This window comes from Aythya ferina, assembly GCF_964211825.1.
Source record: "Aythya ferina genome assembly, chromosome: 1".
NCBI classification, from domain to species: domain Eukaryota; kingdom Metazoa; phylum Chordata; class Aves; order Anseriformes; family Anatidae; genus Aythya; species Aythya ferina.
The window spans coordinates 53,993,555-54,020,183 of record NC_140296.1 but is presented as its reverse complement, the minus strand read 5'-3'; the positions used below and the strand labels follow the sequence as shown (position 1 = coordinate 54,020,183).

Here is a 26,629-nt window from a genome sequence, read left to right as displayed (position 1 = left end):
TGTAGATGTCCATCATTTTATGTAGTTTGAGATCTCTGAACATCTGAATGCAAGCTATTCGTTTGTAAATGTGCTTTCAGATTAGGTAAAAGCTGGAAAGAAGCTTCAGAATATTTTGGAGATGCAAGTGCCCCCTTCCCCATCTACCACCATGTACATACACATATTCAGAAACTATTTGCAAAATATTCAATATTCTTGCAGTCTCAAGCTCAACCAATAGCATAAAGCTGAGATCTGAACTCCTCCAATTTCTCTTTGGATAGATTTTTAAGAGTGTTCATCACTCCACAGCTCATACAAGCAGACAAAGATTGACTGACTACTTAAATTTTATCTGTGTTATCTAAAGACTGTAACAGTTCATCTATAATTATGTTACATGCATATAATATAATATACACATAGCCAATAAGAAAGTAAATCAAATGAGACTGTAAATGTTAAAATAAAATGAAAGGAAAAAAATAAATCCATCACCAAACCTCAAAACAATCAGCTACAGAATGGATGTGAAATGTTTCCTGACAGCGTTACCTGTTCAGTTAATCTTGCTACAGAAAATCTACAAATTCCTTGCCATTGGCTTTGCTGGCTCATCAGCACAGCAGACAGTAATGAAGTACAAATTACGTGCTATAGTTACAGGGAAGAAACAAAATTTTGCCACAACTGAATAAGTCAAAATATAATCTATAAACCATAATGCTGCATTAGATTGAAAAAAAGAGTTATCAGGATTTATCTTGGGTGGTGAAGAACATGCTCCTGGCAGTATATGCTTGGAATGGATAATGAAAGGTAAAGGTAGGTTCTGCTAAAGCCTGGAAAACAAACAAACAAAAAAATCATAGAGAGAAGTGGACCAAATCTCTTTGTTGCTACATTTGTTGCCTGAAAATAAAAGAAAAAAAGGAAAAAAAAAATTTAAAAAAAGCTTGAAGTGTTACCAAAGGCATAGTGCTCTGGGAAAAAGAGATAGAAAATCCAGTGAGTTAAAATGACTGGAAAGATTTCAGCCCAGAGAAGAAAACAGTCATGGGGACACTGGTGACTTGAAGACAGACAAGGATGTGTGGCACGCAGGAGGAGGGAGAGTCACAGAAAGCTTAGAAATGTTTATCATCAGAAAACACTCGTTTGCTAAAAAGGATTTTTTTTTTTTTTTTCTTGAATGCACTAGCTTTGATGAAACATTAATTTTGAAAAATTTTTCAGGTCCAGGATACTTTGAGGGCAGAGAGGGGAGAAACACCACAGCTCACATATAACCTGGTGTTTAGCGGAATTTGGGAGACCCCTGCTAAACATTGCAAATCATTGGTTCAATGACTGGAGTTTGAGTTTTCTCCTAAGTCCACACGAGGGACCTCTTTAGTCTTGAGTAGAAAACTCACTGGATGTGTAATGGAATCAAGTTATTTTTGAGAGAATGCAAAGGAGTTGTGTTACTAAATAATTGATACTTCTATAGAAAAAGTTAGGAAAACACAGAAGTCTGCTTTAGGTAGTAAATTATTCTTCACACACTGGAAGATAATTAGGCAAAGCACCTGGAAATGAAGATGAGAGAGAAAGAGATACCTTGCAGAAGAGTAGAGAAACATCACTGACTTGTGTTGTGTGTTTGCTATGTACACAAGTGGGTGGTTTAAACTGGATAACACAGAAAATTCACAAACAGTAGGTCAAGGTAAGAGCTGGAGAGCAGTGAGGAGCCCTAGATGTCTCTTGTGTGACTTAACAATAGTTAATCCCTTACAGTCATGTGTCTGCCCGGTGTCACTGTGAAGTCATTGCTCCTCTCACTCCTCAGTTGTCCCTCTAAACATCTTGGAAGAACACAGTCCCTGCTGGCGGGGAAAAATGGCCCTCCCAGGAGGGTTCTTGCCTCAGATCATCTGAGTGGTAGCTCAGCAGAGCCCTGAGCAGGGTTAGAAGCAGCTCCAGGAGGAAGAGCAACATAACAGTCTAAATGACTAGCCTCTCACTTTGAGGAAGGTACATTTCTTCCCATCTTCCCTGCCACTTGGAACTAAAAGCCTTATATATATATATATATATATATATATATATATATATATATATATATATAATATATATATATATATTATATATATATAATATATATTTTTTTTTTTCATAAAATTGTACTTTTTAGAAATCTTCAGAGGAATTAGATTTGTCTTCTCAGGAAATTTGGCATTAAGAGGTCTTCAGAGGTACTGACAGAAGGTACTCCACTATATCTAAGATAAATAGGTGACATTCTGTATCTTTTCTCTAACTCTCTCTCTCTCTCTTTTTTTTTTTTTTTTTTCCTAATGATGAATAGATACTTTTATTTTCCTCATCCTTTGCAAGAAAAAGGACAACTTCTTTTGGTAATGCACCTGTTCTTAATTTGATAAACAAACTACACCACTGGATGCTGCCTAGTGATTAAAGCATGAAAACTCATGGATTTCCTGGTGCCAGCATAAGGGAGGATAAATAAGCAGAAAAAATAATTTCAGCGTGCCATGAGACAGAAGCCTTTCAACCATGTTGTGCTGTTCAGTATTGATGCCACATAATTAAAAATAAGTTGAAAGGAGAGCTGATTTAAACACTGTCTTATTTTCTATATAAACATCAATGGTTTGTTTAATGGTTCAAGCTAAGGACAAATCTATGTGACTTTCTTCAACTTCTGGGAAGTTCAGAGACCTCAGCTGTGGGGAAGCTGGGCATGAAGACTGCAAGTGCTTTGGAGTAAAGTTTGGAAACACACATGAGGATGCTAATGTCACCTCTTAATGGACAATGTTGCTGTTATTCTGAGAGTGAGAAAGACATCAAATATGAACAGCTTCCAGAAAGAAGGACTTACTTCACTCTGTCTGTTTATAGTCCAAATCCTTGTTTCACTGAAGCCAATGACAAAGCTCTCATTTACCTCAGTAAGGGATGGGATGGGATTTTACACAAGTGCAATGCAGTGATTGCATGTGATGCACAATCAGAGCTGTAAACCATACAGTAAGTTCAGCAGAAAAAGTAGTAAGTACTAGCAGTGAATGCTTCACATTACATTGATAAATAATCCTCAAGTGATTGTTTAGTTATATTGGTCAGCAATAGACTGCTGTAAAATGGTCTGACTAAATTAATTTGAGACTATCTTTCTTGCCTGATTCTAAAAGTTTATTTTAAAAGTCAATATTAAAGTTCCTGGTTCTCCATTAGGTTTCCTATGTTTTTTATTGGATGAGAAAAGGGTTAATATCATACTGCTTATCTTTCAGGTACACTGTTATCATGACACTATGGTCTCTATCAGTATTTTTTTCAAAAAAGAGTCAGAATTACACATGTTAATATGATAAGCACGGACCATGTGAGTAGCTGGAATGGAAACATTGCCCTATTTGGTGCATCACCTGCCCCAATTTTTTTGAAAGTATACATTGATGTTCTATTGCATTTTGATAACATATTCTCAACCCCACAGCTAAGTCATAGCCTTTCAATTTCCCTTGAAATTAAGGCTTTTGTAATGCTATGTTTTACTGGTGTTAATTCTATTCATTCTCATCTAGCAGGTTTGAAAATGTGTGGGTTAATATAGTAAATACTAGCTTTGTGGTTTGAGAAATGTTAATTTATTCTTAATATCTGAAGTCTGTCCAGACATTTGTTTCCATAATGAAACTGTAGAAACCTGATTTTTCCATGAGAATTATTCTACAATTTCTTTTATTCAATTTTAATGGATTATCTTTGGGAGTGAATAAAAAATGAAAACCACAACTCGCATTAGTGCTGTAATTTATTTTTTTTTATGTTGAAGCAATAAAAAAAAGTCTTGGTGAATAAGTATAGTTACATTTGATAATGATTCAGGGTCAGTTAGCAAAATGAAGGCAAATGCTGCCTGCTGAGATAGTGTACATGCAGCCCACCTCCCGAGAACAGCTCTTGCTCGTAGCCATTTTGCATGGAAGCAGCTCAAACAGGTTCACACAGCTGTGGGAATGTACAGCTGTAATGATCCTTCCTAAAATCACACAGAACTGGGCTGATTTGTATGACCGAGAATTAGATTTTGTGAGCTTTCTGTGGACAGAGGTCTGTGATGCTTTTAGGGAACTGGGTTAGATCAGCCCTTAAGAGAACCCCAGGGCACAGGTTCTTCTGTTTTTTCTCTTTAGTGGGAATTTTCTATCTTCTATTTTCAATTCTTTCTGATTGTCTTTTCTGAAATGCCTAAGATGTAGCCAGACCTCAGGTAGTCTGCCTTGCAGTTACAGGAGTATGCAGAATCATCAGTAGAAAAAATCTGCAGTATACTAAACACTAAAAATTTGGGGACAATGCGAAATCAAATTAATTAATGATAAAATGGAAAACCTCACAGGGTTCTTTAGCACTGGCTATGTTATTCATTGCGTCTGATTTTTAAAGAACCTCCTCTTTAAAGAACATATAAAGGCAAGAACCAGGTTGCACAGCATAAAAGGTTTATACAGTAAAAGGATTTTTCCTTAGAAATGGTGTCCTTTTTCTTGAACAGGTAATTGTCTTCTTTATTATTCCTTTACCAGCTGTTAGCAGAAGAGAAATATTTGAATTGTGGCACATGAAAAAATTACCTTAAAAGAAGACTTATTGGATGTAAAGGAGGTGCAAATAGAAGTGCTAGAAATTATGTAGATTCTCGCATTTATGAACATGACTGTTCTTTCTTTTCTTTCCTTCCTCCCCAATTTCATTTGCTCTGTAGATTTAATAGCTCTCTTAATCTCAGAAAAATACAACTTGTAAAGAGAATATTCAACCTTCTGGGACTATTAAAGAAATGTATGCCTAATACTTCATGCAAAGGGATCTCCGTCTCCTGACAAGATATTGCCATGCATAGTAGAAAAATAAACAAAAGAATAATATGAAAGACATAAATTTCTGACAGAACTCCCACGAGACAATCACATTTCAGCAGAGATCAGTTGGGTTTATTTACCAGCAGTTCATAAGATTCAGCCCAAGCAGAGCAGGGCCCCTCCTGCAAGCTCCTTGCTAAGACATTTAACCCCCCTCCAAGAACAGCCCTCAGCAGGCCCCTAGTTCCTAGCAATCCCTCTTACTCCTTGCCCATGATCCATGGAGGTCCACGAATAGCTGAGGGCACACTGGACCCAGTTCACACACCAGATCATCAAACCCACAGTCATCATATCAGCTAACTCCAGGCCAAGGCTAACACAAAGACCCCTGGAGTCCACCTGTGTGAAGCAGCTACAGTGGAGGACCTGCCTCGGGGGCTGGATTTCATTACCTGTCAATAAACTTCCAGGCCCAGAATGAGCTGATGGAAATAGTATCAGTTGCCATGGAATAAATACACAATGGAACAATAAAAATGAGACTTAGCTTGTCCTGAAACAAGATTACTGAGGAGGAATAGCACAAAAAAGAATGTGTATACAGGTAGAAAGAGATGGACCAGGGGAGTTTTGTTTTAAAGGACTCTCCTTGTATTCAAGTTCAGGAAGAACAAAACAAACAAACAAAAATACAAAAAATCAAAACTCAAAGAGAAGATCCTCTGCTCAGTACCTGCTGCACCATGGTCAACAAAAAAGCCTGTGAGAATTGGCTTAAACACTGCTTAACTTTCTGAATGTATTAAGTGCTGAATCATGAGGTCCTCTCTAGAGTGAGCCATCAGAGCATCAGGAAACACTGCTAAGGCTGGTGTAAGACATACATGGTCTGAACATCTAGCCAGTGACTCCTGCACACTAGGTTGGGCCAAGAATAGATCATTATACTGCAAAGTAAACAAATGAAATAAAAAATACTTTTTTTTAGACATACTGTATAGAAAATTTGTAAATACTTTTTGGTAAAAGTGCTTATGTATCCTTTATCCTAATGTGCTGTATGTTTTCTCCTTTAATTTTGTGCCTAAATCGATAGCTAATTATAATTTGACAAGAAAAAGAGGTTGCAATGGATATGATCTACCTGCTCCGTTGTTAAATTGTTATGTGGTTGGATGACTTTGCAATGTTTTCATAATTTGTCTATACCATTTCCAGAGTCACCATAAGAATCAGGAAATGAGTTTCTGGTGAATCATTTCAGCACCACACAGAATTGTCACAGGAGCCCTTTGTCTGTGGCTGATGAAGGAGGGAAGTCTTTGATGTCTAATTGTTGACACTCATTTGTCCAGGATTTGAATAGCTTCCATCTCAGGTCTTACAACCAGATGCAAATCATGAAAACTCTATCCAGGACCACAGCCATTCAAACAATGATTATTAAAGCAATGTATCCTTGAAGAATCTGTGAGTAAAATTGCCTTCACAAATGACATCTATCTCCTTCTCTAGGCCTATCACACAAACTCCCATGCTCACACAAATACACAAAGATGAGAGAGGTTTTCTCCCCCACCCTGCAAACCTGTTAAGAAATGGACAACTGGATATGTAAAAAATTCTCTTCTTTGATTTTCATGCTGACCAGTCATTAAAGGGTTGCTTTTCAGAGTAGCACAAAAAAAGAAGAGCTGGTTGACCAAACATTTTTTTTTCTTTACAAAGAAGTGTCAACCCTGAGCTTGTAATTAAGAAGTTAAAATCTGTGATTTATATATATATATTTATATATATAAAAATAGATGATCATACTAAGACTAAAAAAGTGAAAGAAATCTCCATGTCAGTACTATATACTTGTTTGTTCTGAAAGTTGTAGAAGAAATCCTTGTGATACTGAAATTAACTGATATGAAAGATGTAGTTAGATGTGAAACACACTATTGATCCGGTCGCTGTTGTTAGTCCATTAGAGAATTGCCATCTTGGTAGGATAATAAACATAGTAGCAGAAAGTCCTAATCGATGTCAGAACAGTGACAAAAGGAAGGAGATTTTATCACAAGAGATTATTTTCTGTCCAAACCCTTGAGGGGAGATTTATCAGGAAATTTGTTTAGCATTACCACCACGGCTGATGGTGAGCTATGTGGAAATCTATGCCAATTGTATAACATAGATAAATACTAATAGAAGCTAGGCAAAATCGTGCTACTACTCTTTTTTTTTTTTTTTTTTTTTTTTTTTTTTTTTCCCTGTGTCTTAAGATTTAAACCCTAAGAAACTGTAATATGATATTCTGAAGCTAGTGGAGTTACTGTCATACTAAAAGATAAACTTATTTTTCAACTTTCTATACCTTCATACCAATCTGATGTGGTTGGCAGATGGAGTGCAAGACATTCACCGTTGAGACAAACTTTTGTGTCGGAAAAAAATCCAGACTGCCTTCCTATAGCAATGATCATTCTGATGACGTGAATCATCCCACAGAAGTTCCTAGAAGAAACCTGACTGTCAGTGAAGAACAGTTGCATTTTTTTTTTTTCTTTCTTGTCTTTTGTGTTGATTTTCAGTTGAAATGCAGCAGACTTGAGTTAGGCCCAATTCAGAAAGAAAACTCTTTTCTTGGTTTCCCCCCCAGCACTTTTTTTTTTTTTTCTCATTAGGGAAAAAAAATCACTGTAAGATCCTTTTACTTCTGCAGCATAAAAGGAAATGAAGCTCAAAAAGTCTCCTGTAATAAAGATCTGAGAAAGAATTCTCTCAAGAGTGGATATTGTCTTCAGAGATATCTGCAAAAAACAGGAAGCAATTCAGTCTGGCACCTGGTACTCTTTGGGAAAACAAAAAGGGAAGCAGGTTGCAGTACTGCTCTCTTCTCATAGAAAACTGCAAGTGTTTGTGGCATGGTCCATCGTCCAAGAGTGTAAGAAAAGAAGGAAGTTGGCTGTTTCTGTAGCTAAAACACAGTTTCTCTGACCAGATCCAGGATTATCTCCATTGTCTCTGCAGTATGAGGCTGATGAAGATGATGAGCAACATCTGCAGCGATCGGCCAGGCTGCGTGGCTGAAGCCTCCACCTCCCTCCTGTCAGAGTCGACAGGCGGTGCTTCGGTTGTGATGAAATCGAACTCGGTGGGACAGATGTCATCCGTACAGCCGCTTCCACTGCCAGAGCCACTGGTCTCATCACCTGGTGCAAAGGAGTGAGGAAAACAGGGTGAGGGTCCTGGGTTAAAACTATTTTCCCTTTCTTTGTTCCTGTCTCACCCAGTGCCCTGGTGGGGATGAACATAATGGGAAAGCATTTGGGGTAGTAACTTTCATTCAATAAATCATCCGAATGAAAGCTGCTGTGATTTAATTAGGTGTTGAAATGCCCTTCTGAAAAAGGATTGGACTCCCTTAATGGAAATTAATGGAAATACCGCATAATGGAAAACCCTCAGTGTTTTGATGCACTTGATATGATGATAAACAAGAGAAGCACAAATATGTAATTGGGATTTTGTGGAAAAGAGTAAGACTTTTTTACGTTGTCGGAAGCAGGGAACACAAACACAAAGCCATTTAAAATGGAAATGATTTATAAATGCATTTCAAAAATATGCTTATTTAATGACAGCTAATGGTTTCTTACTTGTATCCTGGAAGTTGACGTCATTTCCGTTATATGCGTTCTTCAGTTTGTTAGTCATGACACGTAAAGCCATGATTTGTTGTCGAATGAAGGTGTCTGGCCTTGTGATGTCCACATCTACTTCTGGATTGTTGATTTGGTTGGTCAAGCCATCATTCATAATTTCAGGCAAGTATCTATATGGTAGGGTGAATGATTAGTTTGAATGCAGTACATTGCAGAAATAGACTGAACAGTAAATGCTGTATGAAGCAATTTGACACCAATAATGATTATGTAGTTCTTTAACAGCTCCACTGAAACCATGTTAAAAATATGTTTTTAATTTTACAGGCTCTAAAGGCTCTTTTAAGTATCCTGGCTGTGTGGAAAGCAGAAAGGATTTAAGCTCTCCAACCTCATAACTATTCATGTACTCCCCAGCACATGCAATGACTGTAACCTACAGAAAAGATTCACCATCCAGCAGTAAGTCACTGCACATCCTGCACTGATATGAACAGTTGTGCACTAAGTTAAGCATCCAGCCATGTATTCTTCTGTTTATATTCTTGGTGCTTAAAAATTAGGAACTCCTTTGTTATAAATATTATATTTGTTTTGAGATAGTTCAGAAGCCAATCTTGAGGTCTTACGCTCTCCTTGATTAAATGAGGCACTTAATTCATTTTCTTCTCCAGTCCTTCCTCACATTCCTTTTTTGACCACAGTAAACTCCAGCACATCTGACATCCAGACCTATAAATGGCGGTGTGAGTTCACCAGACTCTAGCTTTTTCAGACTATTTCATTCAGTCCTTATTCCTTGGGCTATGCTTGCATCTCCCACACGCTTTGTGCATAACATATTTAAGGTATGGCATTTTCTATCCATCCACACATCTGAAACTTTTATTCAGGCTCCTAGCTTATCTTCTCTTGATTACTGCAGCATTCCCTTCTATGACCTTGGCAAATGCAGTCTTATACTGCTCACAGGGATCAAGAGTGTTTTTGCAGATATCTCTCTCCTAGAAAATCAGCCTATTCCTCCAATCATTCTACAGTAAAAGTCTTCATCATCTTTTGTTAAGTATGCACACTTTGTCCCCTGCTGCTCTCTGTACTCATAGGTACTCCTTATAGACATCTGCAAAGCTACCTTATTTCTGACTTTGAATTGCTGTAAAAAATTATCTGTGCCTTTTACAGCTGCTGGGCTGATAAAAGGCGGACATTATTCTCTGTGCTGGCATTGTATCCTGAGAAAATACTGTATCACTGCTTCCCTGTTCTCTCTTATCTGTCTTTTTTTATCTACTTTCTTTGTCTCATATTTAGGTTGCAAGGGATTTGGGGCAGATATACCCTTTTCTCATGTTCATTATCAGGTTATGGAGTATTTTGTAATTAGCCTACAAAACAGGCTATCCTACTGATGTCTGTGGAACTCCTCATGTGCATGCATACAACAGTCTAGTCTACTAATGGCAAACCTTCATGATGTATGGTGCCAAATGTAGTTTAAAAGTATTTTACTTCTCTCTTACTGGTGCCAACCTAATTTGCTATCTATATTCAAATTTGGCCCTGGTGCCAGTGTTCTGTTTGTACGGGTCTGGAAAATAAATATATTCCTTAAAAACAACTGTGAAAGTATGGGAGAAGAAATGACTTTCTACTGAAGTCATGGTTAAGCGAAAATAAGTTTTATATTGCTTCTGGAGATTCACAGAATGATGACTGCTTTGCTGAGCCAGGGAAGGGTTTAGTCTCATCATAATAGGTGCTTGCTTCACAAGATGAGACTCATTTGTCATCAGTGGCCTTTGAAAGCTTACATGAGAATAATCCCAGGGGAGTGTGAACACAGAAGAACGAAACACGACTGCCAAAACCACCCAGCCTCAAACTGCATTTCTTGATGTTTCACTGGTACCATAACAAGAAATAACAGTGCTTTAGGGATCCCATCCAGACTCTTGTGGTACAGTCTAAACTACACAGAGAATACAGAGCTACCTCCCCTAGTACAAAGGACTGCAGACTGCAACGTTATGAATCACCAAAGATAGAAATTGGAAATAATTTTGCAGAGCTGCCTGGAGGCAGAGGGATGGAGACCTTGGCATGCAGGAAAGCTCTGAGCTGCAAAGGAACAGCACCTCCATCTGTCACACGTCTCTACAAATGAAATGGCTGCTGTAGATAAATTACTCGGCCTAGAAGTAAATCAGTGACTTCAAGGTGCAGTTGATTAAAAAAAGTAAGAATATAAGTATTGCCCTACCAGCTTGGAGAAGATGTTGATCTTTCCCAGTATCTTGTCCATAACAAAGGCCATAGCTATTAGCAGCTAAAAGTGATCTTAAATCTCTGAGCATTTGTGTGTATTTTTTTTTTTTATAAAGGGTTAGCTGCTTTTTATAGCAAACCATCCGTGAGAAGATATGGCTAGCTGTGAACTGCAGTTCACAGACTTTCTTTGACTGATTTATGTTTGATTTCCTCTTGTCTTATTCTCAATAATAAAAGAAGAATGTACTGACTTCTTAAGTAAGCTTTTTATATGGAAAGAATATGAGCTAGTTTGGAGACTTAATGTGGTAAGAGAGTGCTCTGGTGTTTGCTTTTTATTGAGGTTCATATTCTACACTGCAATCAGTGTGGGTCAGATGTCCTTCTGAAGATCATCTAACTTTAAATGTGCCAGTCCAGTCTGTTGTAGAAAGTGATTTCAATCTGTCACCCCCTGCCAGTATCTGCATCGGGATCTGATGATCCCCAAAATATTCCTGGCATGGAGGAGCTACAACTGCTTTCAAAGGAAAAACTGCAGTAAATGATATACAGAGGAGATGTTTTAGAACTTATTGGAAAATACAGATGGTTTTACATGAAGTGTTGGGGATGCAGAAGCAACAGCTGCATTACAGTAGATTTGTAAGAGAAAACATTTCTACATAGGGAAAATATAAGATGTGATGGAAAGCTTTGTTTCAACATAAGCTGGGCTTGATTATTCAATGTATAATTATCAAATAAGGTGTGTAAATCTAGTCTTTACTGCCTAAATCTGTTTTTAAGTTAGATGGGTGTTAACACGGTTCTACAGGGAGCATCACACAGATCAATTCATCAAGCTTTAAGCAAATTCATCGAACTTCAGGCATTTTAAAATCATATCAGCATGGCTCAGAGAAGTTTTTACATTAAGCACATGAAACTGTGATCCAACATGAATTATGTAGACATCTAATTTTGGCACAGATGTCCCTAGATTTCTGGTATTGTATGTGATGGGGAAGGATGGGTGCCAACAAGTACTGCTAGCCCCCAAGGTGTGCTCTCCAGGGTGGTTCACATCTCATGAGAATGGTCTGGTGCATCTTAACCTAGATGGGCAAGTTAGCCATATTGCATGTAGATCGCAAGAAACCCATTACCATCTAATTACCTAAAAGTTAGGTGGATACTTAAAATCACAGGTAAATAAACCTCTTGGCATTTATGGCAGAAAAGGAAAAAAAATATAGAGTTAGGCTGAGAACTCATCTTTAGGTTTCTGTAGATAACAAAACTTGTATGTCTACATACAGGCGTGTGAATATGAGTAGAGTCCCACTCTCACCAGATCTAGTCATCACGAGGTCATAAAATCATAGAACTGTTAAGGTTGGAGAATACCTCCAAGACCATCTGGTCTGACTATGTCTGACTAATGCAATGACCAATGACCAATGCCTGACTAATAATCTAGCCAACACTAGCCAGAGGCATATTCACCAGTGGTGTGGGGAAAGGTGTTGGGGTCCTACATGTCTTTGGCTAGATGACTAATTCATTAGATTTCATCTGCTGGGGTTTAGTTTCACAAACATAGACATCTGGTACAATTTCAGTTGCTCTGGGTTATTCCTCCTCTTCTCTGGTTACCAGCCCTGAAAGGTGAGGCTTTCCCACAGGTCCTGCATCATATGTATAAGCTTGATGGGGAGGTCTTGGATGCTTAGAGCATCTAACATAATGTTAGGTGTCTTTCTTTAAGCAAGCGTGTTGAGTGTTGGGTGCTGAGTGTCACTTTATCTAAAAGGTGTCCCTCTTGGTGTCCTGCTATTACTCCAGTAGGGTTTGAATATCTCATATGTCCGGTGTCTTATTTGCCAGCTTCTTGCAGATATCTTCATGATAGCATCTCACATAGCAGTAGCTAAAAGTGTTTAGGCAGTTGCAACACTGACTGGGTATTGGGGCTCAATTCAAGCACCTTAACTTTGGTGATTTTTTTAATTGCTCTAGCAGGTCTTGCCCCATCTCTGGCAGATAGTCTCCCATGTCATATCTGTCTACTCTAGCTTGGGCAACACATCTGACCCCTTATTTTCTGTAAGCTCACCCACAGGCATCTGTATTTAAATGTGTGAATTTACATGTCTGAATGTAAAGCTGAATTCTGTCTTCATTACTGAACTAGTTTACCTACTTCCTCAGGGGAAAAAAAAAAAAAAAAAAAAAAAGCAGAAAAGCTTATATTGAATGTAAATATATTTGAATTGTTTTTCCTTTTTTAGAGGACTGGTACAGATATGGAAACATGCAGCCCAAGGTGTTTCTTGAGTGGCAGTCTCTGAGAAGCGTCCCAGCACATGTTCTGACAGAAGCATTTTGATGTGTGCAAGGTAGGGTTAAGTTGCACTGAATTGCAAGACTTGCCTTGGGACCACTTTTTGACAGAAGATTTGTTGCTGGCTGGGCAAAGTTGTTGCACACAGCTGCTTTTGCTGCAGTTCTGTAAGTGGAGACACCCCTGTGAATTTAAAGTTTTGTTGCTGCTTCTGCTCTCATTAATGATCTCTTTGTGTGCCTGGCCATTACAAGAGCTGTATGCCCATTATAAATGAAGAAAAAAACACAAACCAAAATCATGCCAACCTGAATCTTTGCATTCTCCTAGCAAAAGAACAAATAAAAAAAACCCCAAACCCAACGTTCTTAGTCCTCTGACTATTGAGAGGCTGAACAATGCTGTTTGTTTTCTGCTGTTTGCTCCTTGTTTGGCTGTGTCAGGAGTTTAGTGTAATTTACATTGTTTTCTAAAATATTAATGCTTCTGTTCCTCTTAGCCTTTCTGCAGTTCTTGCTTGTCTCAGCAGAGACAACAAAAATGTTTTTTGGCACACCATAGCCAAGCACCACAAAGTCTATTTAAAACCACTCTCTCTCCCTCTCCCCCCTCCTTTAATATCAATTTAATGTTCTAGGGTGTTTGCTTCCTTTTTACATCTAAAAATGACTGATAAATCTTTCAGATCATTTACATAAAAGATGCAGCTATCAAAAACCAAAACAAAATAACAAACCAAAACCCCAAAACAAAAACAAAACCACAACACACACATACACACACACAAAAAAAAAAAAAAAAGAAAAAAAAAGAAAAAAAAAGAGGGGAATATTCTGTTTTTAAAAGACATCTGCCTTTAAGGGCAATGTTCTCCATATTTTGCCACCACGCCAGCTGCTTGCAGTAGAACTGGAGCATCCCACCCTGGCAGTACTGGAGTGACTGGAGTTTTTCCAGGTGCCCACAACTGTAGGCAATACGGCACAAAATGCAGCACAGGCTTACTCAGGCTGAGATAAGTGTAGGCAGTCACAGCTGGTCCAGAACAATAAGTGCAGTGGAAAACTAGCTTGTTTGGTTAACTAGATCACCTCATCTGAATCTGTTTGCTCAGGACGTAACCCTCAAAGGATGTTTTCAGTATTTTAATAATTTCTTAACCATGTTGGAGCAAAGCTTGAGGAGCCAGAAGGAGAGGGAGAGAATAGTTCATCTGCCATTTTTTTTTTCAAGAAGCCACAAAAATAAACTAGAGCCAGAAGTTAAAAAAGGCAGTTTTTGCACTTACCAAGAAGTGATTTTTTTCACACTTCCACTGGTGGCACTAAATGGTTATCTTTGCCTACCTGGATAAAGCACATTCAGCTCATTCTATTTGCAAGCCTTGCTGACCAGCAAGGAGTCACTTGCCCAGGGCAGGCACTGCTTCTTCCCAGCTGAGATTCACCAAGATCTCTGCAAGGGGAGTATGTGCTCACCTACATGTAGCACGAAGAGAAAAATTGAAAAATTCATGCTGGCTGAGACTTGCTCCTTGCTCATTTTGATGAAATACTATTTAGTATTGTATTAGACATTGAAAATTGTAGTGTGCCTATTTTTTAAAAAAACTTTCTCTTTTTCTCTTTAGCTTTCTTTTCTCTTATAATTACTGCCTGCCTTATCTACCTGTTTACTTGTTCTTGACACCATCTCTCATGGAGGTTGGTTAAACCCAGTTGGCTGAGGGTGGTCGGAGCAATTTGATGCTCTTCTCCCAGCCATCAGAATGGTTGCAGATTTGGGTAGTGTTCTCACTGCAGTAACAGTCACTTGGTTTATTCAAGGAATAATATATGGGATCTGGTGTAAATCCTCCTAAAGCTTGAATTCCTAAATTCCTGGGAAATTCCCTTAATTTCTGGAAAACATGTATCAGTGAAGAGGTTATCAGCTGTTGTTAAGGATTTATTTGCAGATAGGAGAGGAGCTACATTTCTAAAGTTTGGTCTTAATTATGGCTTTACGTTCTAAATGTGTTAAAAAAAATATGTCTCTGCGTCTGGCAGAAGACATCCATTATTTAAATGTAAAATTATGTTCAATTTTTTTTAATGAATACAGATACGATAGGCATCTCTGCTTGGCATCTCTCTGAAAGGCACTTTGTCTGAAGTATTTTTTTTGTTGTTTAAATTGATTTTCCAAAAAAAAGAGATTCATCCACCTAATGAATGTTTTCCCATTTGCACAGCACCTGGTTTCTACCTGATGTGACCTGATTAAAACCTCTCTTCACAGAGGATCAGCAACATGACAAGTGCACCCTTCCAGAACGCCATAATGGATCACTCTGTTACCCCATGATTATTTGTGAATTGGAAAACTTCATTTAGCCCCCGCTGGTGTCACTGCAAATTAATCATGGCAACAGAGCGATATCTGGGGACTGCAATAACCACAAGTGACCTTGGTGTAATGTCTCTCTCAGGAGGAAGCCTAGATTTCATTCTGTGTGATCTCAGGTTTGTAACTTTTTTCCTGCAAAAGCAGCATTGGAGGGCGATGTGTAAAATGAAATATGAAGCATAACGTGTATCTGGCAATTCAAAGTTTCTAATTCTTTATACAGTCACAAGTTCTGATCAAAACCCGGCAACAATCTCCTTTCCCAGCAGTGACCAACAACAAGTTGTCTTCTCATTTTCTCATTTGTAGTACTAATAACTAAGGAAAACAGGAAGTGATTAAATTTCTTTTTCCCTTCCCTTCCCTTCCCTTCCCTTCCCTTCCCTTCCCTTCCCTTCCCTTCCCTTCCCTTCCCTTCCCTTCCCTTCCCTTCCCTTCCCTTCCCTTCCCTTCCCTTCCCTTCCCTTCCCTTCCCTTCCCTTCCCTTCCCTTCCCTTCCCTTCCCTTCCCTTCCCTTCCCTTCCCTTCCCTTCCCTTCCCTTCCCCTCCCTTCCCTTTCTTTTATTTTCTCATGAGCGGCTATCATATTCTCTGGAACTCAAAATGCAACTCTTTTTGTAACACAAAGGTGCTTATAACAGACTACACAATGATCAAAAGTAAATATATGCACAGTGGCCAGATATTGCTACCCTTGTTCTTTCAAACTAGTGTTTGCTATCAGATGGTAGTCAATATGTTTATGGAAACATTTATGATTTTTCTTTACGCTGCAGTAAATATCTTTGTTCACCAGTCAGGAGGTGATTTTGCATACCAAGCTAATTACATGTTCAATATTATTTCATATACAGGCCATGACATCCTATGGTCTCTCTCTTATTTATTACTATTCTCTCCACCTGAAGCATTTATTGAATTCTGTTATTAAGATTATGATTATGCATTTCCTTTGTGAATGCGTACAAAATAGAGAACAAATAGAGAAGCTGTGGTTAGTTCTGCTGAGACTGTGCTTTCAGGTGATGCTGTGAAGCTATGGTTCCACATCCAGTGGAAAGCCTGTGTTAAATTAATCAAGGAGATTATCAGCAGAGGATAGATTTTCTTAACAGCTCCGGAACATTAATCTAATGAAAATAACCAGGTTTCCCATATGGTAAATACTGCAAAAGGAGGATGAAAAGCTTAAAACGAACCTGCAAAACTCTCCCCAAAGTTGGAGCTCTTGCTAGTTCCTTTAGTGCACAAGAGAGATGAAAAGTATTTGCTAGATGTGGTACAAACACTAGCACTGGCTGTGAGAAGCAGGAGGGATATTAACAGGTTGGTTTGACTGCTCTTTTGTAGAAAGAGCAGCATATATCTCTTATTAATGTGTGCGTTCTGATGTGACACACAGTACCCTGCTGTGAGGCCTGGAAATTCTGTTTAACCACTGCAGCATGCCAGCCTGGGGTCATAGCTTACAAAGCACACCTGCGAGAACAGATATTATAGAGGAAGATAAAAACACATCTTTATTTCTCTCTTCACGCTGTTCCTTTGTGATGAATGCTGTAACAGCCGGACACTCCTCTCAGGTGTCTTTGTTAGAGTCCCCAGGGGCTTTCCCTGGATCTGGGACAAAGGAATGGAGCAGTGACCTGTAAGAGTGCTCCTGGTTTTGGACAGATCTTTTCACATGCATCTCAAGGTGGACTATTAGCAGCCCATACAGCTCTCTTCTCTGGTCTGTAAAATGAATTATTCTGAGCATTATGCAGTAAGGCATGTGAAAGGGCATGTATTCACTGCAAGACCTCCCCCTGTAGTGTGTTTCCTATAAAACTGGCGAGGTGATGGCATGGGTGCCACCTGTCTTTGTATCTGTCCATCCACCCGCCTACCCAGCCATCCATAAAAAATGATATTTAACAGGTTTGTGAGTTTTTGTTATATTCTGTTATTTGCACTGAGGTTTTATATTTTATGTTTGTCTCACTTCTATTTTTTCTTATTGTGTTGTTTTTATTTATTTATTTTTATTTAATTTAAATTATAGCTTTATTTGTATCATCGGGTAAAAGGAAGATAAAGAGAAAGAGGTGTTACTACACTCTAGAAACAGCACTCACTGGACACTCAAACTCCTCCTGTCTCCTCATAGTCACAGGCTACTGGTGCAGACCCAAGACCAGACTGCCCCTATTATACTCCTTGAGTCAATCTGTCTCTCTCTTTCTCTGCAGGGTTAATCAGATCCTCTCCTTTGTCTGCTAATGAACCCACATTAGGACACTTGGAGACACCTGCTCATCAGCTAGCACCAGCCTGGCCAAAGCCAGAGACATGCAAACCTCAAAATTAAAACTCACAGAAAAGTCATCACATAAAAAAGGCAAATGACCATAGTGCTTCTAATAAAGTAACATAAGGTCAAGCCTTCTGCACAAGAGAACTATGATTATTATATGTATTCTCTGCTGGCTATTTTTTCCCTCTTTTTCTTTTCTTCCCCCCACCCCCCCTTTCTTCTCTCTCTCTCTCTCTCTTTCTTACTTCCTTTCCTTTCTTTCTTCTCTTTCTTTCTCTCTCTCTCTGACTCTCTCTCTCTCTCTGACTCTCTCTCTCTCTCTTTTTTTTTTTCTTTCTTTCTTTTTTTTTTTTTTTTTTTTTTTTTTCCTCACAGCAAATAGCCCTAAGCTTTGCCAGCCAATAGCAAATAGAGCCAAAATTCCAATTTCTGCTTCATCCTAGTATGGTATCCCAAGAGTGCAATTGCTTCACAAGCTGTCAGTCCCAACACAGGGATACTAAATGGAGCTAAAGAGCTCTTTGAAATCTCAGTATAAATTATCCTTCTGGAGCTGAACCAGGGAACATTTTCAGTGTTCACATGCTGGCACGCTGTGCACATTTACAGTTACTCACACTCTAGCTTTAATGGCACCTTGACAATAGGTAATCTCAGCTGCAAACTACGTGTGAACAATTACTTGTTCTCCCCATTTCTATTTTGCTCTTACAAACAGCTTTGTAACATTCACTCCATTTTGTGATTGCTTCAGGCCTGATGGGGATTTGGACCAAGTCCGATGAGAAAGGGTCCACCTCACCTTGCCTTGGTATGGCCATTCCAGCAGTCCTCCTCATTTAATGGACCGGCTGTCACTCGTTCGTCCTTGCAGATTGTGTAGGGGAATGTTGACCAGAACTTTTTAGAGAGCTTTAGTTTTTCTTTAATGTCTGTTACCTGATTAAGAGACAATGAAAGGGAAAACTGGTTAAAACACATCAGCCATATTAGCCATATTAGCTCTCATCGTAAATATGTTGTTTAATTCTGTAATAAATGATGGTGGAGGTTAAAAGGACTGACGGTGCTAAAACCTAAACTCCTATATTTATGAGCAAGGCACAGTGCCTTTGGGTTCAGAGAATACAAATAATCAAATTCACCTTTTTCCACAGGCAAGACATTAATAAAAAGCATGTTACATCTTGCTCTTTCTATTCCCAATTTGTCTAAGGTTTTTTAAGTATACATCTTCCTAAGAATTAATATGCCTCGCTGTCTGCTGAATGTCAATTCAGTTAAATAGTGTTAATCGCATAAAATGTCTTGCCCACCTGCTCAGTCATGCCTTAAATAAATATTATACTTAGATCTATATGTGCAGGTTCTAAAAATATGATGCAGTGCTGGGCTGATGTTCAACTGATTTAAGACACACAGGCTGAATACATTTCAGTACATTTGGATTTTGCTAACAGTGAGAGGTTTGTGTATATATAGGCATGCAGAGACTATATCCGTCTTTGCTACTAGATAGAGACAAATATCTGTAGCTGGATACAGACTTCATGTTCAAGAAATGCTGGGACAGTATCAGAACAGTTCCTTTACATTATAAACTCCCTCTTGAACAATAATTTAATTTGTCATGATTCAGGCAGCAAGCAGGAATAAACTGAATTTCCAGCACCAACTTAATACATGCTCTGGCTGAAACGTTATCAGTTCTTGTTTTGCGTTTGGTTTACTAGAGTGGAAAAATCTACAAGAATAGATAGAGAACACAACAAAGGACAGACTACAAAGGATGAATGGTGCCACTGTTGTTCTTATGGAAACAGATGCATTTCACATTAAGTTGTAATAGGATTTAGGGGAGCTTGTTGAATAGCTTTCAAAGGAAATCACTGAGCTTTATTCTTTAAAAAAATGAGAAATAAAAGCTCTCCATTGTTCCATTCAGTTCTGAGATTGGCTTTTAGGTTGTTGAGGTACAATATTGTACTTGGCTATTTATCTCTTTTATCTTTTGTTCTGAAGACATGATAGCTCTCTGAGCAAATGGCCCACACTGCTTTGCAGTGCTTAAACCCTGTAGAATGTCACTTTATATGCTAGGAGATGGAAACATCCAAGGATGTTATTTCAGAAGCACCACACACATTTTCATCCGCAAGAAATAAGTAGGACAGTATTTGCCTGCGTGAATTGTTGACAGTATTTCTTGCCATGATAGAAATCTTATAAATCTCCTCCATACCCTCTGCCAAGCCCTAGCTGCTGTGTTTTCATATCACAGACACCAGCAGCATTTGTAAGCCTTTAAAGTCTCAGTAAGAGAGCCCTGACAAGCCAAAAATAAAATTCCAGTTTACAGACTGCGAGCAGACTTCATCAGCAGTGGGGATGGTCTCAGGATGCCTGATCTTTTTGGTCCATGGGACCAGGAGTTTTGGGCAGCAGGCAGAGAGCAGCCGTTACTCTTCCCTTTCTATGCACTCTAAGGATAAAAACCCCAGCATCACTGGTGGTACAGCTGAACAACACATGCCACTTGGTTAAACTGCCTGGGGTTCACAGGGAGCTGTGTAAACTTCTGTTAGGCTGTGTAGTGGGTTTATGTGGCAAGGTTTTAGTAGCAGGGGGGCCACAGGGGTGGCTTCTTGTGAGAAGAATACAGAAGCTGCCCCATGTTAGATAAGGGCCCCAGTGCTGACCAGAGCCGAGCCAACAAGTGATGTTGTTTGTGCCTCTGTGAGAGCATATTTAAGAAAGGGGAAAAAAAATGCTGTTACACACAGCAGCTGGGAGAGTGAGAGGAGTGAAAAACAGCCTTGCAGGCACCAAGGTCAGTGAAGAAGGAGGGGGAGAGGTGCTTCAGGCACACAGCAGAAGTTACCCGGTGGCCTGTGGAGAGGCCCCCGGTGGAGCAGGCTGTCCCCCTGCAGCCCATGGGTCCCACATGGAGCAGATCTCCATGCTGCAGCCCATGGAGAGCCCCCACAGGAGCAGGCCCCGGGCTGGAGCTGCAGTCCGTGGAGAGGAGCCCACGCAGGAGCAGGGGTTCGGGGGAGCTGCCGCCTGTGGGGGACCTGTGCTGGAGCAGTTTGCTCCTGGGGGATGGACCCTGTGGGATGGACCCATGTGGGAGCAGATCTTGAAGAGCTGCTGCCTGTGGGCAGCCCCCGCAGGGTCGGTTTGGGAAGGATGGCATCCCATGGGAGGAACCCCACAGTGCAGGGGAAGAGAGTGACCGAGAAGGAGTGGCTGAGGTGGAGCTCAGCCACCCACCTGAGTAAAACCACCACAGGCCAATAAATCAGATAGAGACATCCTACTGAAACTGCTGGCAATATAGGGAAAAGGGCATGTAGGAAGGGTTTGGAGGTCCATCTGTATAATCTTGGGTAATAAGAGATACAAGGAGACAGATTTTCTCATTTATTACCTCTTCTGGACAACCATCTACAAAAGCAAACTGATTGATATTGGTAGTGAGTAATTAGTTTTCAGATCAGTAACTTCACTGCTATCTGGAAGTTATTTCAAGTTATTCAAAACTCAGATGTTAAGAGCTATATTCAGATTCTTACTCTAACCAAATTAGATCTGGCATTCTAGGACTACAGACTTCTATTCTGAACCACAAGTGAGTCAACTCCCATTGGAAAGTGATTTTCCCCAGCTCCTGTAAGGGCTGTAATTTGGAGTGCAAACCTCGTATTTTCAGACAATTCAATAAAAGATTAAGAGAGGTTCTCACTGTTCACAGGCTCTTTAGAAATATGCTCTGAAAAATGACTCCCCAATGACTTTCAAACATACTAAATAATGTTTGCATGCTCTTTATGTATACTGCATACAGACAACATATTATTAAATTTCCTAACAATAAATATATATATATATATTTGCATTGTAGAAAGTACATCTGGTAAAGAAAATTTTACTTTACCAATGGGTTTTGGTAAAAGACAGCTGATTAAATCTCCCAAGTATCACTGTGAGGTATCATTCCCATTTTAGAGCCTGGGGAGAGGGAGACATTTACATGACTCACAAAAGGCAGCAATAGCAAAAATGATTGCAGCTTAGAGAGAGGTTACCATTTGCAGATGTCTCTAGATGACACTAGACATCCAGACAGGCAACAAGACAATGACTTTGAAGTATTTCTAATGTAGTTTTAAATGCAGAATAGAATTGGGTGCTGCAACACCTGCAATGATATGTAAAACTTTTGCCTGTGGGTTTCAGTACCTTCAGTTTTGGGATCTCCTCAAGCATAGCCACAGGAAGTCTCTTAATAGTCCCCACAGTTACATGTGTCCCATTGTACATTGTTTTGATCACTGCCAGTATATAAAAAATAGGCAATTGATGTACAGTCCCTTGAAAATGAGGTAAAAGCCACTAAGGGTTCAGTTAACATTGCTTGCTTGTGATTTATGAAGTCAGACTACTGCATCCCCCAGTGATCTGTGGCCATGTAAATGATTCCTTGGTATTTCCCATGCTTTGAATTAAAGATTAACTTTCAAGCTTAGTTAGACTTCTGTGGAAACGTTTAAACACAAGAAGTCTGCGATTTTGTTACTTTATATATTTCCTTCCCACTTTCTCTGGCAGAGATTTACTTGAATTAAGACAGCTGGATCTCCTTGGTCTCAGTTAGTGTGGCTTTTAATGGCTATCTCCCTGATGTCACCCTGCCATTATTTTGAACTATTCTTCAGCTACTTTGAAGGTACTAAATTTATTTTGAGTTGCGATACTTTCTCATAAGAAAAAATATATCAAGAGCTGTGCAAAGAGTTACATTTTCTTCTTCCTTCCTTCCTTCCTTCCTTCCTTCCTTCCTTCCTTCCTTCCTTCCTTCCTTCCTTCCTTCTTTTTTTTTTTTCTTTTTTCTTTTTTTTTTTTTTCTTTTTACCTGGGGATACATAGAAATCGATATCAAAATAGCCAGGCTTTTATCTGCAATTGCTATCAGAAGGAAGATGTTACTCTATAGAAAAGAAAAGTTAAAAATTTGCATCATTTCCAAAGATAAATTCATGTCCAGAGTCATGAAAATGGTATAGTTACATGCCCTACAATGAGAAATACAGTTAATATCCTACTCCTGCCACTGACTTTTTCTGTGATCAGGGCAGTCATTTAAGCTGTACAGTTCCTCAGCAGAACTTACACCACCACCTATTAGCTCACTTCCAATCGTGCCAGCAGAGCCTCAATTTTAAGCAGGAAAATAAAGCAGATCAACTTTTTTGTCTTCTTTACTCACCTCGGACTCCAGAGGAAGAAGGTGAGCTAAAAAGCAAGCCCATAGCAAGCCCATCATTTTGGCGGTATCAGACCTTAGAATTCCTTGTTTTAGCTCTGGACATCTGGATAAACTGAAAAACTCACCAGGATAATTGAGAAATGCATCTAAAATATCATGCAAAACTAAATGTGAAATGATGATTTTTTTTTTTTTTTTTTTTTTTTATAAAGCAGGAAAGATCCAGAAAAGACAGTTGCTTGTGAAGCCAGCAGCTAGTTTCCCATAGAATCTGTTTTGGTTTAATTTCTGATGGAGACATACTTCCTCGGCAGGGGGATAGCTAATGTGTGTCCAGAAGCAATGTGGGCCAAAAAGCAAATTTTAAAGGTGATGCCCCAAATACATATATATTTAAAGTAATTTCTGTTATTTCTTCCTCCTTTCTCCACAGGAAGTCCATCTCAGAGTCCTTCCAGTTTTATTATCCCCCCAGCATAATCCTTGCTCTCACATAGTCAGAGGAGTCTTACAAGAAGCAAAAAAAGTGTTCAAAGATGCTGAAATGTGTCCAAAACTGACCCTGGTTCAAAGCAATAAATGAAATACAAAACTCTTACTGATATTAAGTACAAATGGTTATTAGCATTCTTTTCTCCTTCTTACTAATACTTTTACATCACGCTTTTTTAGTTTATTCTGCAAGTTCTGGCAGATTTTCTTTTTGAAATGCAAGCAGGATATGCAGCTTGCCTTTCTGCTGATACCTTCTCCCTGGGGATGCTCAGAAACATCTCAATGCAAAATCTCAATGAAGGTTAAGCCTTTATGCCTTGGAAACAAGTACAAATGTTTCTTGCTACTCACTGGACATTGCTTCTCTGATGAACTAGGGTGCCACTCTGGATGGCACATGGTGGGTTGGTATGTGGCAGTGCAGCCTCTCAGAAGATTTTTCAAGTGGATGTTTGTGATGAGGCGCTGTGGTTTCACAGACCTGAATTCACAGACGACATTTAACTAATCCCACTTCTTCATGCTGTGTTATTTCCAGGTGAACAGCCAGAGTGCTTTCTGCTGCCTGCTGCTTGTTTTCCCCTAGACTTGTCTAATGTCCCCAGCCAGCCACCCAGCACCCTTGCAGCCTTTATGAACAATGATGCGGAGCTTTTATAATGACGGGCAGCTTGGTAACAGATTTATGGATATGGAGGTTGACAGCCTGGGCTGTGTGCGGGATTGTGAAGAACATACCTTTTGTCACAGACATGGCAGGGTAGCAAGAACAAGCAGATCATTATGATCTGATTTGTGTTATGCCGTACCAGCAGAAAACTGCCCAGGACTTTTATACATCGATCAGTATTTATGTCCATTAGGGATTTCATCTGAAAGCATTCTCAGACTAATGGCCAACAATTTGTTTAAAAGGACTCAGTCTGCAGGCTTAAAACCCATATTATGTACTGTCTACAATTGGTTGTTATGTTTATGTCTCTCATACATGTGGGTGTGACAGTGCAAGAATTACCTGTCACAAGCAGTTAAGTACAGGACAGCTGGATATTTTAATTGATACACGGCTTTCCTTGTACACTGGGCTTAATTAAAAGCAGTTAACTCAGACCCCCAAGTTTTAAGAGCTGTCCCTCAAGAAAGACACGTCTTCTGTATGTCCTTTGTTACATCTGCCAGCTTCATATAGATGTCTTGGAGGCATAAGGCAATTATGTATAAAGGCAGTTGAACTAGGCTCCTGCTATCACACCTAGGTGCCTGAATTTAAAGAGGATCCCTCTCTCAGAGTTTTTTTCAGGCACCTGCATTTCTCCACTGACTAGGCACAAGGAGATTAGGTGCATATTTTTGTCTGGAACGGCTCATTAAGCGCCCAAAGTTTCAATGCCCATTGGGTGCCTTGGCGAGGACGACCCACTTTGACTTGGAGCAAGCGAAGTGGAACGGATTTGCTCTATACGGAGATTTTATTTTTTTTTTACATACATTATGCATTTCCCCATTACCTCACAAAGGCAAATTGAAATTCAAGTAGCTGCTGAACCCTGCACTTCATGGCAGTGATTTTTCAGAAGTGAAGCGGGTGGGGTCGGCAGGACCTGGAGATGGCGGTGTTGCTCAGCTTTCTGCCGCTGCCAGACCCTCCAGCTCCCTGCACGTTGTTTTCCAGAGAGTGAGGCCGTGGATTGTTCCGCTGCATATAAAACTGACAACCCTGTTATTTTAAACTCGAAAGTGACAGGCTGTTATTTTAATGAGGTCTGCCAGTGCCAAGGTTAACCAAAGCTTTATTTCCCTACAAAATGTTAAGGCTGCGGTTCTAAAAAGGGGGCTGTGAAATTTTACGGTTATTGATACTTTCTCAGCACATACAAGTTCTGAGAATTTCACCCGGGCCGTCTTGTGCAACAAATGCTTTTTTGTTTTTCTGCTTCTCCTTTTTTATAAATTTGACTTTGCGACTTAAAATGATCCAGAGCTCTTCCAATAACTGCCTGCTCATGATTCATGTTTCTGCTTAGAAAAGCAGATGACAGCTCTTCTAATCAAGAACTAACGCTGAATCCCAGTTATAAAGCACAAATGGGCGCTTGGGTAATTTGTGAAATAAAACAAATGAGCTAGGCGACTTTCCAAAGCAAGACGTTTCTCACCAGAGTATTTTAAAGTGAAATGAAAGATTTTTTTTTTTGCCCTTATCTCTAAGGGCTACTCACATCTTTGACAAGAAAAAGTTAAAGCCTTTAATAAAAGTAAGTGAAGAATTACCACTGGCCCTTCTGAATTCTCAGAATAGCAGACATATAACTTCAGACTGCTGGGGTGGATTCAGCTCCTGTTTGACTACTCATATTCTTATATCTCTACATTCACAGTATAATCTGCACCAACACAGTGACTGACTCAGTTGCCCCCACTTAAGTCTCTAGTACCATCCAAGATGCTCAGGGTATCCCTCCTAACCTGCAGTGACCAGTGTAAGTCTCCTGTAAGGTGAGATATATGTGAATGCTCTGTGTGCTGCTTTGGATATTTCATTCAGCTTTGATCTGAATCAGGTGTTTAAAAGCAATCCAGGTTGCCCATTGCATGTGTTTTAATGAAAACTATTTACAGGTCTGCACAAATGCTGATATGTTCTTGCAGAAATCACCTTGTCATTTGTGGCCTGGTGATGCTTGTGCCACAACACCCTGTGTTTGCCAGCTCCATGGTTACGTGCCATGGCCCAGATAAGGGGCTGGACTGTCACTGCCCAGAGCTGATGGCCATTTGCTCAAAAATAATATGACCAAAGTGAGTGTGTGCCTTGTAGCATTGCCACTTTTTTGTCTTAACCCTAACCTGGAGAGCCTACCTCCTGCAATCTCCACAGGTCTGGAGAGAGCTTAACGCTGCCTCACATCAACAAATGGAGCCTATGTATATATATATTGGACATTATTGCTTACAGAAAAGCAGAGCCTGACACCAAACTTTTCCCACATTTAACATTCATTTTGGCTGGAGTGGGAAGAGAGGAAGGAATCTTTCAAGCCGTGAAGCACCCGGGGCTAAACTTCT

General features: G+C 39.5%; 1 protein-coding gene across 1 annotated transcript in view; it reads right to left on the bottom strand.

Moving 5' to 3' along the window:
* Window positions 1-7,284: 7,284 nt before the first annotated feature.
* Window positions 7,285-26,629, bottom strand: part of GPC6 (glypican 6) — a gene marked incomplete at its 5' end in the record, with an annotated part of 825,666 nt that continues 806,321 nt past the window's right edge. The window contains 3 exons of the mRNA XM_084506834.1: window positions 7,285-8,065; window positions 8,513-8,688; window positions 18,602-18,738. Of these exons, the coding sequence (XP_084362960.1) occupies window positions 7,863-8,065; window positions 8,513-8,688; window positions 18,602-18,738 (516 nt within the window). The 3' untranslated portion in view covers window positions 7,285-7,862. The remainder of the gene's footprint in view (window positions 8,066-8,512; window positions 8,689-18,601; window positions 18,739-26,629) is intronic.